Source organism: Bufo gargarizans, chromosome 4 (genome assembly GCF_014858855.1).
Source record: "Bufo gargarizans isolate SCDJY-AF-19 chromosome 4, ASM1485885v1, whole genome shotgun sequence".
Classification (NCBI taxonomy): domain Eukaryota; kingdom Metazoa; phylum Chordata; class Amphibia; order Anura; family Bufonidae; genus Bufo; species Bufo gargarizans.
Window position 1 is genome coordinate 210,638,276 of NC_058083.1, and position 16,926 is coordinate 210,655,201.

Genomic DNA, 16,926 nt, shown 5'->3' on the forward strand with positions numbered 1-16,926 from the left:
GCATCAGTATGTTTTCCGTATCCGTTCTGTTTTTGCTAAACCATCTATTGAAAATGTTATGCCCCGCCCAATTATTTCTATTCAAGCAATAAAAAGATAGAGTCTCTGTTAAATACACCAATATCCTCGAGCGCTGCAAGTCTGAAGACAATGTGGGAAAAGTCTATTACTTGGCGAAAATATACGGAAAAAGACTGCGCTGCAAGAGGAAAATCTTCTCTGTGTGTAAAGTTCACTTTTTGAATCTTCAACTAGTAGAATCACAAGCCACCTCACAATCCAACATTAGTGTGCAAACCTGTGGATGATGAAAAAACGCACTATGGTGTAGCAGGTTCCAAACGACTAACGCTCCGTGTGAACAAATTTATACTCACAAGATCCCTTGTAAGTGAAGGCGTGTATAGATATCGATGGTATCAAGATAGAACTCTGTGGAAAAGAGGACTATAGCGTAGTATATCAAAACACTTAAACTGCCTGCAAACAGATTATACTTACAGGGCTTCACTTGTCAGGTGCGCATATAGGATTTTCTATAGGTCGCTCAGATCCTGGATTACAACCATACTCGATGTCCAAAAACTCTCAGGGGAAAAAGCCACAAGAGAAGTATGTGCGTACCAGAGGTCAGATTGAAAACAATTTAATATTGGTAAAAAATTACAGCTAAAACATATAAAAATCAGGAGTATTGCCCGACCCGGGTTTCGCGTTGATGCTTCGTCTGGGGCGTTGGTTGGTAATTGCAAACCACTGTGTTTTAAATAGACAGGGAACCTCCCCTGGATGACATCATAGGCTCTTCCAAATATACAAGTTAAAACAAATCATACACACAAAATAAAACTAAAACATTAAAAGGACTGGGACCGAACCGGACAGCTGACGGCGAATATATTAAAATAGACAATTGTTAATGTCACATTCGATATTCAAACCTTGCGGTTGAATGGTGCCCATACGAAACATCCACTCAACCTCTTTTTTATTCATTAAGGCAATAAAGTCCCCCCCTCGAATGGGGGTATGATCTAATTCTAATCCAGTAAAACGGAGACCTTTCGGATTTTTGTCATGGTGGATCTTAAAATGCAGCGAAACACTATGGGTCTCAAGACCTTTTTTGATATTACGAATGTGCTCCTGCACCCGAGTCTTAAGGCTCCGTGTAGTCCTGCCTACATATTGGAGGCCACAAGGGCACTCCAAAAGATAAATGACTCCAACATTGTTGCAAGAAAAATGTCCCTTAATTTTAAAAATGGTCTCTTTTGTCTTTTTGGATATGACGTGATCCACACATCTTTCTCGTTGTTTCAGGATACGGTTTTTGCAAGGTAAGCAAAAGCCGCACCATGTGAACCTACCCTTAAAAGTATTGGTGCGTTTTTTGTTGGTACCGAGACTAGCACTATGGACCAATTTATTGGAGAGATTATCTGCTCTTTTAAAAACTACAGGAGGTTTCAATGGTAAATCTTTACTAAGTATAGGGTCATTTTAAAGAATGTGCCAGTTTTTTTGCATCATATTTTTAATATAGCCTATTTTACTATTATACTGGGTCAGAAAAGTGTACCTAAAATCTTTCTTTGTTGTTGCCTTATTAACATTATCAATCTGGGGCTTATTCTCCATACGTTTCTGTTCTATTTCATCTTTGCAATGGTCTAAAAAACCTTTTTCATAGCCTTTTTCCAAAAATCTATGTTTGACCATCTGCCCCTGCTCTCTGTAGTCCTCTAGTTTGGTACAGTTTTTGCCAACCTTTTTATGACGATGTGGGAGAGGGAAAACATAGATCAGATCCTCAAAAAAGATCTGGGAAAGGGGCAGCTTTTTGTATGGCGAAGATATATAGACGACTGCCTCCTCATCTGGTTAGGTGAGAGGGAGGGTCTAGAAAGTTTTTTAGCGGATATTAATGTCAACAGTTTTAATCTCAAATTCACTCATTGTATTAGCGACACCTCTGTAGATTTCCTCGACTTGGTCATTTTTTTGGAGGATGATAGACTTAAAACTAAGACTTTTTTCAAAGCAGTAGATGTGAATACATACATAGAGCTCAATAGTTGTCATCATCCCTCTTGGCTTAAAAACATACCCAAAAGCCAATTTCAACGCATCTCAAAAAACTGTACCAAACTAGAGGACTACAGAGAGCAGGGGCAGATGGTCAAACATAGATTTTTGGAAAAAGGCTATGAAAAAGGTTTTTTAGACCATTGCAAAGATGAAATAGAACAGAAACGTATGGAGAATAAGCCCCAGATTGATAATGTTAATAAGGCAACAACAAAGAAAGATTTTAGGTACACTTTTCTGACCCAGTATAATAATAAAATAGGCTATATTAAAAATATGATGCAAAAAAAACTGGCACATTCTTCAAAATGACCCTATACTTAGTAAAGATTTACCATTGAAACCTCCTGTAGTTTTTAAAAGAGCAGATAATCTCTCCAATAAATTGGTCCGTAGTGCTAGTCTCGCTACCAACAAAAAACGCACCAATACTTTTAAGGGTAGGTTCACATGGTGCGGCTTTTGCTTACCTTGCAAAAACCGTATCCTGAAACAACGAGAAAGATGTGTGGATCACGTCATATCCAAAAAGACAAAAGAGACCATTTTTAAAATTAAGGGACATTTTTCTTGCAACAATGTTGGAGTCATTTATCTTTTGGAGTGCCCTTGTGGCCTCCAATATGTAGGCAGGACTACACGGAGCCTTAAGACTCGGGTGCAGGAGCACATTCGTAATATCAAAAAAGGTCTTGAGACCCATAGTGTTTCGCTGCATTTTAAGATCCACCATGACAAAAATCCGAAAGGTCTCCGTTTTACTGGATTAGAATTAGTGCATACCCCCATTCGAGGGGGGGACTTTATTGCCTTAATGAATAAAAAAGAGGTTGAGTGGATGTTTCGTATGGGCACCATTCAACCGCAAGGTTTGAATATCGAATGTGACATTAACAATTGTCTATTTTAATATATTCGCCGTCAGCTGTCCGGTTCGGTCCCAGTCCTTTTAATGTTTTAGTTTTATTTTGTGTGTATGATTTGTTTTAACTTGTATATTTGGAAGAGCCTATGATGTCATCCAGGGGAGGTTCCCTGTCTATTTAAAACACAGTGGTTTGCAATTACCAACCAACGCCCCAGACGAAGCATCAACGCGAAACCCGGGTCGGGCAATACTCCTGATTTTTATATGTTTTAGCTGTAATTTTTTACCAATATTAAATTGTTTTCAATCTGACCTCTGGTACGCACATACTTCTCTTGTGGCTTTTTCCCCTGAGAGTTTTTGGACATCGAGTATGGTTGTAATCCAGGATCTGAGCGACCTATAGAAAATCCTATATGCGCACCTGACAAGTGAAGCCCTGTAAGTATAATCTGTTTGCAGGCAGTTTAAGTGTTTTGATATACTACGCTATAGTCCTCTTTTCCACAGAGTTCTATCTTGATACCATCGATATCTATACACGCCTTCACTTACAAGGGATCTTGTGAGTATAAATTTGTTCACATGGAGCGTTAGTCGTTTGGAACCTGCTACACCATAGTGCGTTTTTTCATCATCCACAGGTTTGCACACTAATGTTGGATTGTGAGGTGGCTTGTGATTCTACTAGTTGAAGATTCAAAAAGTGAACTTTACACACTGCAGCGCAGTCTTTTTCCGTATATTTTCGCCAATTATTTCTATGTAATTACTGTATACTGTATATGCCGAATGGAAACGGAAACACAACGGAAACAAAAAAAAATAAAACAGAACAACGGATCTGTAAAAAACGGACTGCAAAACACTGAAAAAGCCACACGGTCGTGTGAAAGAGGCATAGTATATAAGGCCTAAAAAGGACATTTGTTCATTCAGTTCGGCATGTTATCCTGCAAGTTGATCCAAAGAAAGGCAAAAAAAAAAACTATTGGCGGTAGAAGCCAATTTTCCCCACTTAAGGCCTCATGCACACGACAGTTTTTTTTCACGGTCCGAAAAAACGGGGTCCGTGGGTCCGTGATCCGTGACCGTTTTTTCGTCCGTGGGTCTTCCTTGATTTTTGGAGGATCCACGGACATGAAAAAAAAGTCGTTTTGGCGTCCGCCTGGCCGTGCGGAGCCAAACGGATCCGTCCTGAATTACAATGCAAGTCAATGGGGACGGATCCGTTTGAAAATTGAGCCACAGTGTGTCATCTTCAAACGGATCCGTCCCCATTGACTTACATTATAAGTCTGGACGGATCCGCTCGCCTCCGCACGGCCAGGCGGACACCCGAACATAACTTGAAGCGTCCCCATCACCATGGGAACGCCTCTACATTAGAATATACTGTCGGATATGAGCTACTTCGTGAAACTCATTTCCGACAGTATATTCTAACACAGAGGCGTTCCCATGGTGATGGGGACGCTTCAGGTTAGAATACACTGCAAACTTGGTACAAGACTGCCCCCTGCTGCCTGGCACCACCCGATCTCTTACAGGGGGATATGATAGCACAATTAACCTCTTCAGGTGCGGCACCTAAAGGGGTTAATTGTACTATCATATTCTCCTGTAAGAGATCAGGGCTGCCAGGCAGCAGGGGGCAGACCCCCCCCTCCCCAGTTTGAATATCGTTGGTGGCACAGTGTGTGCCCATGGCCCCCCCCTTCCTCCCTCTATAGTTAAAAATTGTTGGTGGCACAGTGTGTGCCCATCGCCCCCCCCCCTTCCTCCCTCTATAGTTAAAAATCGTTGGTGGCACAGTGTGTGCCCATCGCCCCCCCCTTCCTCCCTCTATATTTAAAAATCGTTGGTGGCACAGTGTGTGCCCATCGCCCCCCCCTTCCTCCCTCTATAGTTAAAAATCGTTGGTGGCACAGTGTGTGCCCATCGCCCCTCTCCATCTCCCCCCCCCATCATTGGTGGCAGCGGAGTTCCGATCGGAGTCCCAGTTTAATCGCTGGGGCTCCGATCGGTAACCATGGCAACCAGGAAGCTACTGCTTCCCTGGTTGCCATGGTTACTTAGCAATAGTATAATTGTAGAAGATTCATACTTACCTGCCTGCTGCTGCGATGTCTGTGACCGGCCGGGAGCTCCACCTACTGGTAAGTGAAAGGTCTGTGCGGTGCATTGCTAAAGAACTGTCACTTACCAGTAGGAGGAGCTCCCGGCCGGTCACAGACATCGCAGCAGCAAGCAGGTAAGTATGAATCTTCTACTATTGTACTATTGCTAAGTAACCATGACAACCAGGGCTGCAGTAGCTTCCTGGTTGCCATGGTTACCGATCGGAGCCCCAGCGATTAAACTGGGACTCCGATCGGAACTCCGCTGCCACCAATGATGGGGGGGGGGGGAGATGGAGGGGGGCGATGGTCGGCGCACACTGTGCCACCAACGATTTTTAACTATAGAGGGAGGGAGGAAGGGGGGGGGCGATGGGCACACACTGTGCCACCAACGATTTTTAACTATAGAGGGAGGAAGGGGGGGGCGATGGGCACACACTGTGCCACCAACGATTTTTAACTATAGAGGGAGGAAGGGGGGGGCGATGGGCACACACTGTGCCACCAACGATTTTTAACTATAGAGGGAGGAAGGGGGGGGCGATGGGCACACACTGTGCCACCAACGATATTCAAACTGGGGAGGGGGGGGGTCTGCCCCCTGCTGCCTGGCAGCCCTGATCTCTTACAGGAGAATATGATAGTACAATTAACCCCTTTAGGTGCCGCACCTGAAGAGGTTAATTGTGCTATCATATCCCCCTGTAAGAGATCGGGTGGTGCCAAGCAGCAGGGGGCAGTCTTGTACCAAGTTTGCAGTGTATTCTAACTAGAAGCGTCCCCATCACCATGGGAACGCTTCTGTGTTAGAATATACTGTCGGAAATGAGTTTTCACGAAGTGAAAACTTAGATCAGAAAAAGCTTTTATGCAGACGGATCTTCGGATCCGTCTGTATGAAAGCAACCTACGGCCACGGATCACGGACACGGATGCCAATCTTGTGTGCATCCGTGTTCTTTCACGGACCCATTGACTTGAATGGGTCCGTGAACCGTTGTCCGTCAAAAAAATAGGACAGGTCATATTTTTTTGACGGACAGGATACACGGATCACGGCCTCGGCTGCAAAACGGTGCATTTTCCGATTTTTCCACGGACCCATTGAAAGTCAATGGGTCCGCGAAAAAAAACGGAAAACGGCACAACGGCCACGGATGCACACAACGGTCGTGTGCATGAGGCCTAAGGGGAATACAATTCCTTCCTAACTACATTAAGGCAATCAGATAACTCCATGGATTAATGACCCCTCTCTAGTAGGTATAGCCTGTAATATTATTACACTCCAGAATTACATCCAGGCCCCTCTTGAATTCCTTTATTGTACTCGCCATCACCACCTCCTCAGGCAGAGAGTTCCATAGTCTCACTCCATAGTTTTTTTCCGCTTCCTAGTACATTGTATTCAATATGATATGGTTTTATTAGAAAGTATAACATGTCCCACAGAATACAAGTCGTAATACAGCTATGTGGATGAAAAAAAAAAAAAAAAGCAATAGCTCTCAGAAAGCGGGGGTGGCGGCGGCGGGCGAAGGGGGGTGATGGGTTGGAAGAAAACATGACTATTGTTTATGGTAGAAAGGGGTTAAAATTAAAATGGCTCCAATCCAATTGGTTCATTGATAAACAATATAACAGTGAAATAAATAAAAAATTGCGTGCTGTACACTGAAACCATAATGCATTATGTATAATAATGGGAAACGAAGACAACTGAGGGGACCATGACCAACCTATTTGTTCCTATTGTAAAAACCTCCTCATTTTGCAGTTTCCCTATGTTTTTTTTTTATAACCAAAGTCCTTCTGTGGCAATGCGCCATACAGTGAAACTATCCAATATGTATGAAAACTCTTTGGTGAACATAGCAACCTATAACAGCTTTCACTTTATATTCTGCTCTTGAAAAAGGAAAGTTGTGCTGTGTTTAATTAATTTGGGAAACAAAGATCTCCTTTTTTTAGACTTTTTATACTGTTTTATTAACCTTTTAATATATTGAGGGATTGTATGGAGTGGGCTGCTGTGCTGAGCCAGCTCCATACGCAATGGGTGCCAGCTATATAATACAGAAGGCACCTGCCCAAAATGACCCGTGATTGGTGATGATGCAAAAACATATCATTTAACCCCTCAGATGCCATGTTCAATTGCAATTGCGGCATCTGTGAGGTTAGGCAGAGGGATACCATGACTGGCCTGGGGCCTACTGAAGCTTCGCAGGCCTGTGATAGCAATCTACTTGCTAAGGCTACTTTCACACTAGCGTTCGGGTGTCCGCTGGTGAGCTCCGTTTGAAGGGGCTCACGAGCGGACCCGAACGCAGCCGTCCAGCCCTGATGCAGTCTGAATGGAGCGGATCCGCTCAGACTGCATCAGTCTGGCGGCGTTCAGCCTCCGCTCCGCTCGCCTCCGCACGGACAGGCGGACAGCTGAACGCTGCTTGCAGCGTTCGGGTGTCCGCCTGGCCGTGCGGAGGCGTGCAGATCCGTGCGGATCCGTCCAGACTTACAATGTAAGTCAATGGGGACGGATCCGTTTGAAGATGCCACAATATGGCTCAATCTTCAGGCGGATCCGTTCCCCATTGACTTTACATTGAAAGTCTGGACGGATCCGTCCCAGGCTATTTTCACACTTAGCTTTTTTTAGCTAATATAATGCAGACGGATCCGTTCTGAACGGAGCCTCCGTCTGCATTATTACGATCGGATCCGTTCAGAACGGATCCGATCGAACGCTAGTGTGAAAGTAGCCTAAGCTGTGCATGAGGTAGAGAGGTGAATGGGACAAGGGATCAAAAGATACCAGGTTTTAGCCCCTAAGCGGGCTACAAGTTATTGTAAAAAAAATAAAAAATATTAAAAGTTTAAATTACCAGTTATACGTATAAAAATATAGAGAACATTTTAAAAATAAACATAACAGGTATTTCCACATCCAAAAATGTCAGAACTATTAAAATGTAAAAAAAAAAATTTCCTGTGTGGTGTACGCCTTAAGTGAAAAAACTAAAAATAAAAAACGTGGTTTTCCAGTTTTTGGTCATCTTATTACCCTAAAAAGTGGAATAACAATGATCAAAAAATGGTATGCATTCAAAAGTAATACCAGTCAAAACTACAGTTCGTCCTGCAAAAAATAAGCCCTTATAGCTCCGTAGAAGGAAATATAAAAAGTTATGACTGGCAAAAATTGGTGATAGAAAGAAAATTTGGATTTTTTTCAAAGATTTATATTTTTCTTTAAATGGTAAAACAACAAAGAACTATACAAATTTTGCCATAATCGTACTGAGTTGAAGGATGTCATGTCATTTTTAGCGCACAATGAATGCAGTTATATGAAAACCCCCAAAAACTTTTTTTTTTCACTTTAACCCCACAAAGAATTATTTTCCCCATTTTCCAATTCAAGACATGGTAAATAAAAATGAAAATTTAAAAGATACAACTTATCCCACAAAAAATAAGTCCTCATATGGCTATATGAACTGAAAGTTTAAAACGTTATGGCTATTGGAAGGTGGGAAGAACAAAATGAAAATGCAAAAACGAAGATGGCCCTTGTATTTGAAGGGTTAAAGATCAAAATTTTCATAATTCTAGATTTGTTTTATACATTTTATAGTTACCTGTTTCTGGTTTGCAAAAGTGAACGACCATTTCAGGTGCCCCCTTCATGAACACTGTCAGGTTACTCTCTCCAAGAACCTGAGTAATTACAGACATGCGCTGTAAACTGGAGGAAAATGGGAACTGGTGCAGAATAAGGATTCCTTCCACTGGTGCCTATTTGATACAGGCAGAAAAATGCAAGAAGCAGTGATTAATGTATAGGAATTCCAAGTGCCAGACTATCTCCGCCGGTCCTATAGAGTTGAATGGAGGGGCAGTACGCATGCATGACCACTGCTACATTCAAATAGGGGTACTTGGGTCCCTCAGAGGCTGGATCCCCATTCATTAGACACATTCCCTATCCTGTGGATAGGGGATAAGTGTTTGCCATTGGACACCTCTTTAATATAGCACATATTATGCATATAATTAATTTAATATATCAAAAATAAAAGTTTTTTGACAGTTTTTTTCTGGTGTAATAATGTTATATTAAATAATTTTATACTGTAGAGATACCTAAAGTTTAGCATTTTGCTAGGCCTGTAGCTACAGGGGAGCTGGTCAAGCATGTAGCTTGCTTGCTGGATGTAACAGTGGCTACTGTGCGCCACTGTTCCCCCTGCTTACCGGATCCGGATTGCCTGACCTGTACCTGTGCCGCCTGCACTGGCCTTTTGCCTGTCTAACATTGACTCTGCCTCATCCTTCGGTCCTGCACTGTTACTCCTGGTAACGTCTCAGCCTTCTAACAATGCCTGTACCTCCGGTACCTTCCTCAGCTACCTCCTGGTCTGCCTGGGCCAGCTGCCCCGTGTGTCTATCCTCCTCAAGAGGTAGTGACCTGGTGTTCCCCTCGGGAAAGTCTATCCCCACCATCAGGCGTGCAGTGAAGATCGAGGGGTTCACTTAGACAACGCCCTTAGAGGAGGTAGGACACATGGCACAGTGGGTTCACACCCGCTGCTTCGTGACACTGGATGTCAGGGGGAGCATCAGTGTGTCACACTATATTTAGATGGGGCAGGGCAGAAAAATGAATGTAGAAGGAAAAAATGGAGAAGGAAATCCTAGTTGTGTGTTTTTGTCTCAAAACATTGTCCAAGGTGACTCCGGTACCAAGTTCTAGTGCTATTGCTTGACATCTCCACTGCGACTAGCACTTAATAGGATCTGTGGTTGTCAGCAGGGTCGGACTGGCCCACCAGAGTACCAGAGGATTCCCTGGTAGGCCCAAACTCTGACAATATAGGACCCCTATTAAAACAGGGTCCTTAAGGTCCTATATAGACACAGTGTGGGCCCTCAAAATCAATTACTCTAATGGGCCCAAGGGACTTTAGTCAGACGCTGGTTGTCAGCAGCTGGGCAGCCACATGCATGGGCACAAGAGCCATATGTGGTTGGACAATTTAGATTCTGCAGCATGGGATTACAGCTTCCAGTGTCCTGTATATAGACAGCTGTAGGACACTGAAGATAACTTCCTGTTTAAAAACGCATTTACTGTAAGAACTGTGAATCTGTGGAATAGACTTCCTCAGGACGTGGTCACAGCAGGAACAGTGGACAGTTTTAAAAATGGTTTAGATGAATTCTTAAAAGCAAATTGCATTAATGCTTATGAAAACGTGAAGAAATCTGAGTCTGACTTTCGCATGCCAACCTATCCCTTGGTTGAACTTGGTGGACTTATGTCTTTTTTCGACAGTATTAACTATGTAACTATGCAACATAATAAAGTCATGAAAAGCAACTATGGGAAAATATTGTTGACGCACCTTTGCAGCAGAAGGTCCAGGTTTCACCATTGTATGGCTATTTGTTGGACCATTTTCTTTGATTTCCACAATAAAATCTTCAAGTTCCTGTTTCAAAGATAAAATTCAGATATATTATTAAAATAGTCCAAAATGGTTATATACATGTGGCTTTAGAGTTATCAGGTCATTTGGAAGTTGTAAGGTTCATTATGATGGGAAAGTATCTTTTGTCTGAGGTTTGACAAGCTTTGTTATGTAAACGGGGCTTATCAATCTTTTTGTCACATGTTTCTATGGCATATTAAAGTATTGTTACGATTAGAGATGAGCGAATCGAAGCTAACGAAGTGGAATTGTGCTAAGAAAAAAAGATTTACAAGTGCAGGGCAAGATTATTCAAGGTGTAGGGAAAGGATAGGGAGGAATCATTCTACTGCATTTATGTTGTTCAGTCGGGGAGGTTACAGCCTGGGTAATAATAACAAGCCGATTACACCTTGCTGCACTGACTGGGGATTTAAATTGCCAATATACAGATCTGTAATTCCATCAAACCATTCTTATTAGGGTGCAAGTGTTGTTTGCTACAGGCATTAGCAGGGTTTATGACAAGGAAATATTTCTACGTTTTATTTGCCCTTGTGCGGTGCAGTTATATGTTCTAAAACATTTTTTAGCTTGTGATAGCGGGAAAAACGGCTTATTAGCCATTGTGTGGTTAAGTGCGAAAATGACAGCCTTTTTGTCGTGTTTTAGGCCTCTTTTAAACACGCGAGAATTCCGTGTGGGTGCAATGCGTGAGGTGAATTCATTGCACCTGCACTGAATCCGGACCCATTCACTTCAACAGGGCTGTTTAGATGAGCAGTAATTTTCACGCATCAGTTGTGTGTTGCATGAAAATCACAGCATGTTCTATATTCTGCGTTTTTCACCCAACAGAGGCCCCATAGAAATGAATGGGTCTGCGTGAAAATCACAAGCATCCGCAAGCAAGTGTGGATACGATGTGATTTTCACGCATGGTTGCTAGGAGATGATGTAAGTAAATTGATAAAAGTCAATTTACTGTATTATTTTCCCTTATAACATGGTTATAAAGGAAAATAATAGCATTCTTAATACAGAATGCTTACTAAAATATGGCTTTAGGGGTAAAAAAAAAAGAAGATTTCTATCTTCATTCAGCAAGACCTACGCTGACGTCACTGCGCTCACCACGTGACGTCATCAAAGGTCCTTTGGTAGGTCCTGAAAGTAGAAGAAAGAAGAAGATGCCGGCTGCGCAAACAAGATGAGGTGAGTTCATTTTTATTTTATTTTTTATTCCTAAAGACACATTTTAGTAAGCATTCTGTATTAAGAATGCTATTATTTTCCCCTTTTAACTGTCTTATAAGGGAAAATAATAAAATATACAAAACACCTGATGCAAGCCCGAACTTCACTGAAGAAGTCCTGGTTCGGGTCTGGGTACCACACTCACACTAAGCAAAGGGGCTTAGTGGTGAAATACAAATATATTCGCCTTTCATCATTGCACTTATCTGTCTAAAAGCATTTTGTGTAAAAATAAAATAAAAATTAAGGCCTAATTGCCATTCAACGGTGCAGTGAGATATTTTACAGCCCAGTTTTCCATGTATTACTGGCAAAATACAAATATATTTGCCTTTCATTGTGGCACTTATCTGTTGAAAAGCCTTTTGTGGGGGGCGGAGCCTGGACTGAGAACATGGACGTGTGTTAGCTCGCTCTGCTACACAAGGCCCGTGCACAGCTCATACCTTAGCTGATATTGCTACCAGAATGATCACAACAGGCAAAGACAAAGCCAGAGATCCAAGAGACTTTACAAAGTCTGACTTAAGAGGCGCCGACATGGAGAAATACCTCAGTAAAGCGGCTGCCACGCCAGGAGACCGCGAGCGCAAGATGGCGCCTGAAAGACGGCGAGACCAGTCTGTGGAATCGGACGCAGGTAGCGTCTCTGACTCGACTGTCGCTAGTGGCAATGGGACCCAAGACCGCATCACTAAACGGTTTCTGAAGCAAGCATTGTCCCACGCCATCACCCCTGCGATGAAAGAACTTGCTGATATTAAAGGCGACCTGAAACAAATCGGACACAGGGTCGAAACCTTAGAAAACAACCAAGCTGAAATGATCGTGTTCAGCTCCCACCTGGAGAAGCGTACTGCTTCACAAGCGGAATCTATCAACACTGCATTCACCCTCTTGGAAGACCAGGAGAATCACAGTCAGAGGAGAAATCTAAGGATCCGTGGCGTCCCTGAATCCGTCCTCTCGGACCAAATCCAGGAGGCGGTAACAGCCATTTTTTCTACTCTCCTTGGGGATGAAAGAGCGACTACAATTGTCATTGAAAGGGCCCACAGGGTGCTGAGGCCTGTACCCAAGCCTAACGAGCCCCCAAGAGACATTGTATGTGGCCTGCTGAATTATATAGATACTGCGGCTTTATTGAAAGAGGCCAGAAGCTGCACCTACCTGCAATATGTCGGAGAGCGTAATCAACTGTATCAGGACATCTCATCTGCTACCCTCAACAAGAGAAGATTGCTGCGGCCCCTAACAGATCATCTGAAGGCCAACAACATCATGTTCAGGTGGCTATTTCCATTCGGCCTGGCGTTCTCCAGCAATGGTCGGAGGTGTACCATCAGGAACCATGCGGATCTACCCGCAGCATGGCTTATTCTTCAGATCCCGCCGATGGAGATACAATCCTGGCTCCAAATCAACGCCTCAGAGCACTCATTGCTGGACTTACCGGACTCGGGGTCCTGGTCGCTGCCGAAGAAAAGGAAGCCCATCGGCCGGGACAATGCTAACGTGTGAGAACTAACCAGTTATTCTTTGTGCTGTTTGGGATGCTGTTACAACTGTTAGTAACCGTGAGTTAGCGGTCACAAGAATTTGCACCCCGATTTTGTGAGGCATGTACCAGTTACTCTGATGGTGGAGGCGAGAGAGTGTGGTGGTTTACGCCTCACCATGAGGGATATCTTATATATGTACAACAGCACAGGGGTTTAATATAGTAATGCGATCAGGAGACTTACCACACTAATTCCCCTTATCGTCTCCGGTGTAGCGTATATTTTATACTGTGCACACCTAATGTCTATCTACAACTTGTTTGGTTCACTGCTTCTATTGTGCCTTGGAGGCACGGGCCTGATAGACCTCTGTAAGGCTCATATGTTGTTATACTATTTGCTTCGTCTGGACACCCCCGCTTCCAGATGATGCCCACTGTATGGGAACGGTGTGGATCTTAAAATTTGGTTAATTCTTTATTGCTTTATGTCATTATCTATCCACTCTGTGTTATTGCTTAGTTCACACTGTGGTTCAAAAATGTTGGCCGTATGTTTTTCTGAAACCCTAATTTCCTTCCCCCCTATCTTCCCTGGCCTTTCCAACCCACCTGTTTCCTTCCCTCACTGCAGTATAAGGGTTGTGCATTACTGCGTTTAATATTGTATATTTACAATAATGACTATGGTTACCTGTACTACATTTAACGTTAGAGGCATGAATACGCCTCAGAAACGCTCCCAAATCTGTAGATTGTTACGTCAGTCTAAAACTGGGTGGGACGTATACCGTGCATGTCGCACCTTCATTTTAAGATGTGGTTTCACAGCACTGATGAGAGCCTCACTGGGAGTTAGTATTGCTATTTCAAAAAATGTACCCTTCTCCCATATCATGACACAAGCAGACCCAGAAGGACAATTTATGTTTGTTAAAGGGAGGTTAGGGGCGGATACAGTCACCCTAGTAAACTTGTATGCCCCCAACAAAGGTCAGGGACTTTGGCTAAAAAAGACACTTTCCAAGTTAGACACCTTTGCCGAAGGTATTAGGATTGCAGGAGGTGACATTAACCTAGCCCTGTCCCCATTACAGGAAGTGCAGAATTATTAGGCAAATGAGTATTTTGACCACATCATCCTCTTTATGCATGTTGTCTTACTCCAAGCTGTATAGGCTCGAAAGCCTACTACCAATTAAGCATATTAGGTGATGTGCATCTCTGTAATGAGAAGGGGTGTGGTCTAATGACATCAACACCCTATATCAGGTGTGCATAATTATTAGGCAACTTCCTTTCCTTTGGCAAAATGGGTCAAAAGAAGGACTTGACAGGCTCAGAAAAGTCAAAAATAGTGAGATATCTTGCAGAGGGATGCAGCACTCTTAAAATTGCAAAGCTTCTGAAGCGTGATCATCGAACAATCAAGCGTTTCATTCAAAATAGTCAACAGGGTCGCAAGAAGCGTGTGGAAAAACCAAGGCGCAAAATAACTGCCCATGAACTGAGAAAAGTCAAGCGTGCAGCTGCCAAGATGCCACTTGCCACCAGTTTGGCCATATTTCAGAGCTGCAACATCACTGGAGTGCCCAAAAGCACAAGGTGTGCAATACTCAGAGACATGGCCAAGGTAAGAAAGGCTGAAAGACGACCACCACTGAACAAGACACACAAGCTGAAACGTCAAGACTGGGCCAAGAAATATCTCAAGACTGATTTTTCTAAGGTTTTATGGACTGATGAAATGAGAGTGAGTCTTGATGGGCCAGTGGCTGGATTGGTAAAGGGCAGAGAGCTCCAGTCCGACTCAGACGCCAACAAGGTGGAAGTGGAGTACTGGTTTGGGCTGGTATCATCAAAGATGAGCTTGTGGGGCCTTTTCGGGTTGAGGATGGAGTCAAGCTCAACTCCCAGTCCTACTGCCAGTTTCTGGAAGACACCTTCTTCAAGCAGTGGTACAGGAAAAAGTCTGCATCCTTCAAGAAAAACATGATTTTCATGCAGGACAATGCTCCATTACACGCGTCCAAGTACTCCACAGCGTGGCTGGCAAGAAAGGGTATAAAAGAAGAAAATCTAATCACATGGCCTCCTTGTTCACCTGATCTGAACCCCATTGAGAACCTGTGGTCCATCATCAAATGTGAGATTTACAAGGAGGGAAAACAGTACACCTCTCTGAACAGTGTCTGGGAGGCTGTGGTTGCTGCTGCACGCAATGTTGATGGTGAACAGATCAAAACACTGACAGAATCCATGGATGGCAGGCTTTTGAGTGTCCTTGCAAAGAAAGGTGGCTATATTGGTCACTGATTTGTTTTTGTTTTGTTTTTGAATGTCAGAAATGTATATTTGTGAATGTTGAGATGTTATATTGGTTTCACTGGTAAAAATAAATAATTGAAATGGGTATATATTTGTTTTTTGTTAAGTTGCCTAATAATTATGCACATTAATAGTCACCTGCACACACAGATATCCCCCTAAAATAGCTTAAACTAAAAACAAACTAAAAACTACTTCCAAAAATATTCAGCTTTGATATTAATGAGTTTTTTGGGTTCATTGAGAACATGGTTGTTGTTCAATAATAAAATTAATCCTCAAAAATACAACTTGCCTAATAATTCTGCACTCCCTGTATTAGACACTGAAAGGGTGGGTCTAGCAGATACGTGGAGGCTATTACACCCCACGACTAAAGATTATAAATTTTTCTCGGCCGTACATGGCACCTTCCAGAGACTGGACTATGTTTTTATATCTGAACAGCACATAGACCTAATACGTTCCGCCACCATTGGTCCAGTTACTATTTCAGACCATGCCCCAGTAACTGTCTCTATATGCTTTATGAATTTGCCTAGACGAACAAAAACTTGGCGTTTAAACGAAACCTTACTGGATAGGGAAGTAGACTGCAAGTCTTTACAACTAAAGCTCACTTTGTTCTTCCAGGAAAATCCTCCTGAGGACACCTCAATGATGACAGTTTGGGAAGCCCACAAGGCAGTGATTCAGGGTGAACTCATCTCTCTTGGGTGCAAGCTTAAAAAAGATAGACAAAACCTATGCAATCACTACTGTCCCAGATTACCAAACTAGAAACTCTTCTCAAAAGAGCCAAAGTTCTCACAGTTCAGCAGGACCTCTCGCTCTTGAGAAGTCAGTTAAAAGATTTACTCAATGTACAATCAGCAAAAGCCTACCAGTATGCTAAAGTTAAGATGTATGCTCATAGAGATAGAGGCACAAAATTTATGTCCCGCTTTATTAAGCAACGTAAGGATGCTTCACATATACAAGTGATCAAAACACCAGCTGGGGATTGGGTGACCAAAACGACAGAAATAGCAGCGGCCTTTAACCACTTCAACCCCGCTAGCTGAAACCCCCTTAATGACCAGGCCACTTTTTACACTTCTGCACTACACTACTTTCACCGTTTATTGCACGGTCATGCAACTTACCACCCAAATGAATTTTACCTCCTTTTCTTCTCACTAATAGAGATTTCATTTGGTGGTATTTCATTGCTGCTGACATTTTTACTTTTTTTGTTATTAATCAAAATTTAATGATTTTTTTGCAAAAAAATGACATTTTTCA

At 42.8% G+C, this 16,926-nt stretch overlaps 1 protein-coding gene across 1 annotated transcript in view; it reads right to left on the reverse strand.

Annotated features, from left to right (window-relative positions):
• LOC122936382 (probable cation-transporting ATPase 13A5) overlaps positions 1 to 16,926 on the reverse strand; it is a 214,237-nt gene that overhangs the window by 29,119 nt on the left and 168,192 nt on the right. The window contains exons 15-16 of the mRNA XM_044292566.1: positions 10,491 to 10,577; positions 8,724 to 8,880 (exon numbers count right to left, since the gene is read on the reverse strand). Coding sequence (XP_044148501.1) covers positions 8,724 to 8,880; positions 10,491 to 10,577 — 244 coding nt within the window. The remainder of the gene's footprint in view (positions 1 to 8,723; positions 8,881 to 10,490; positions 10,578 to 16,926) is intronic.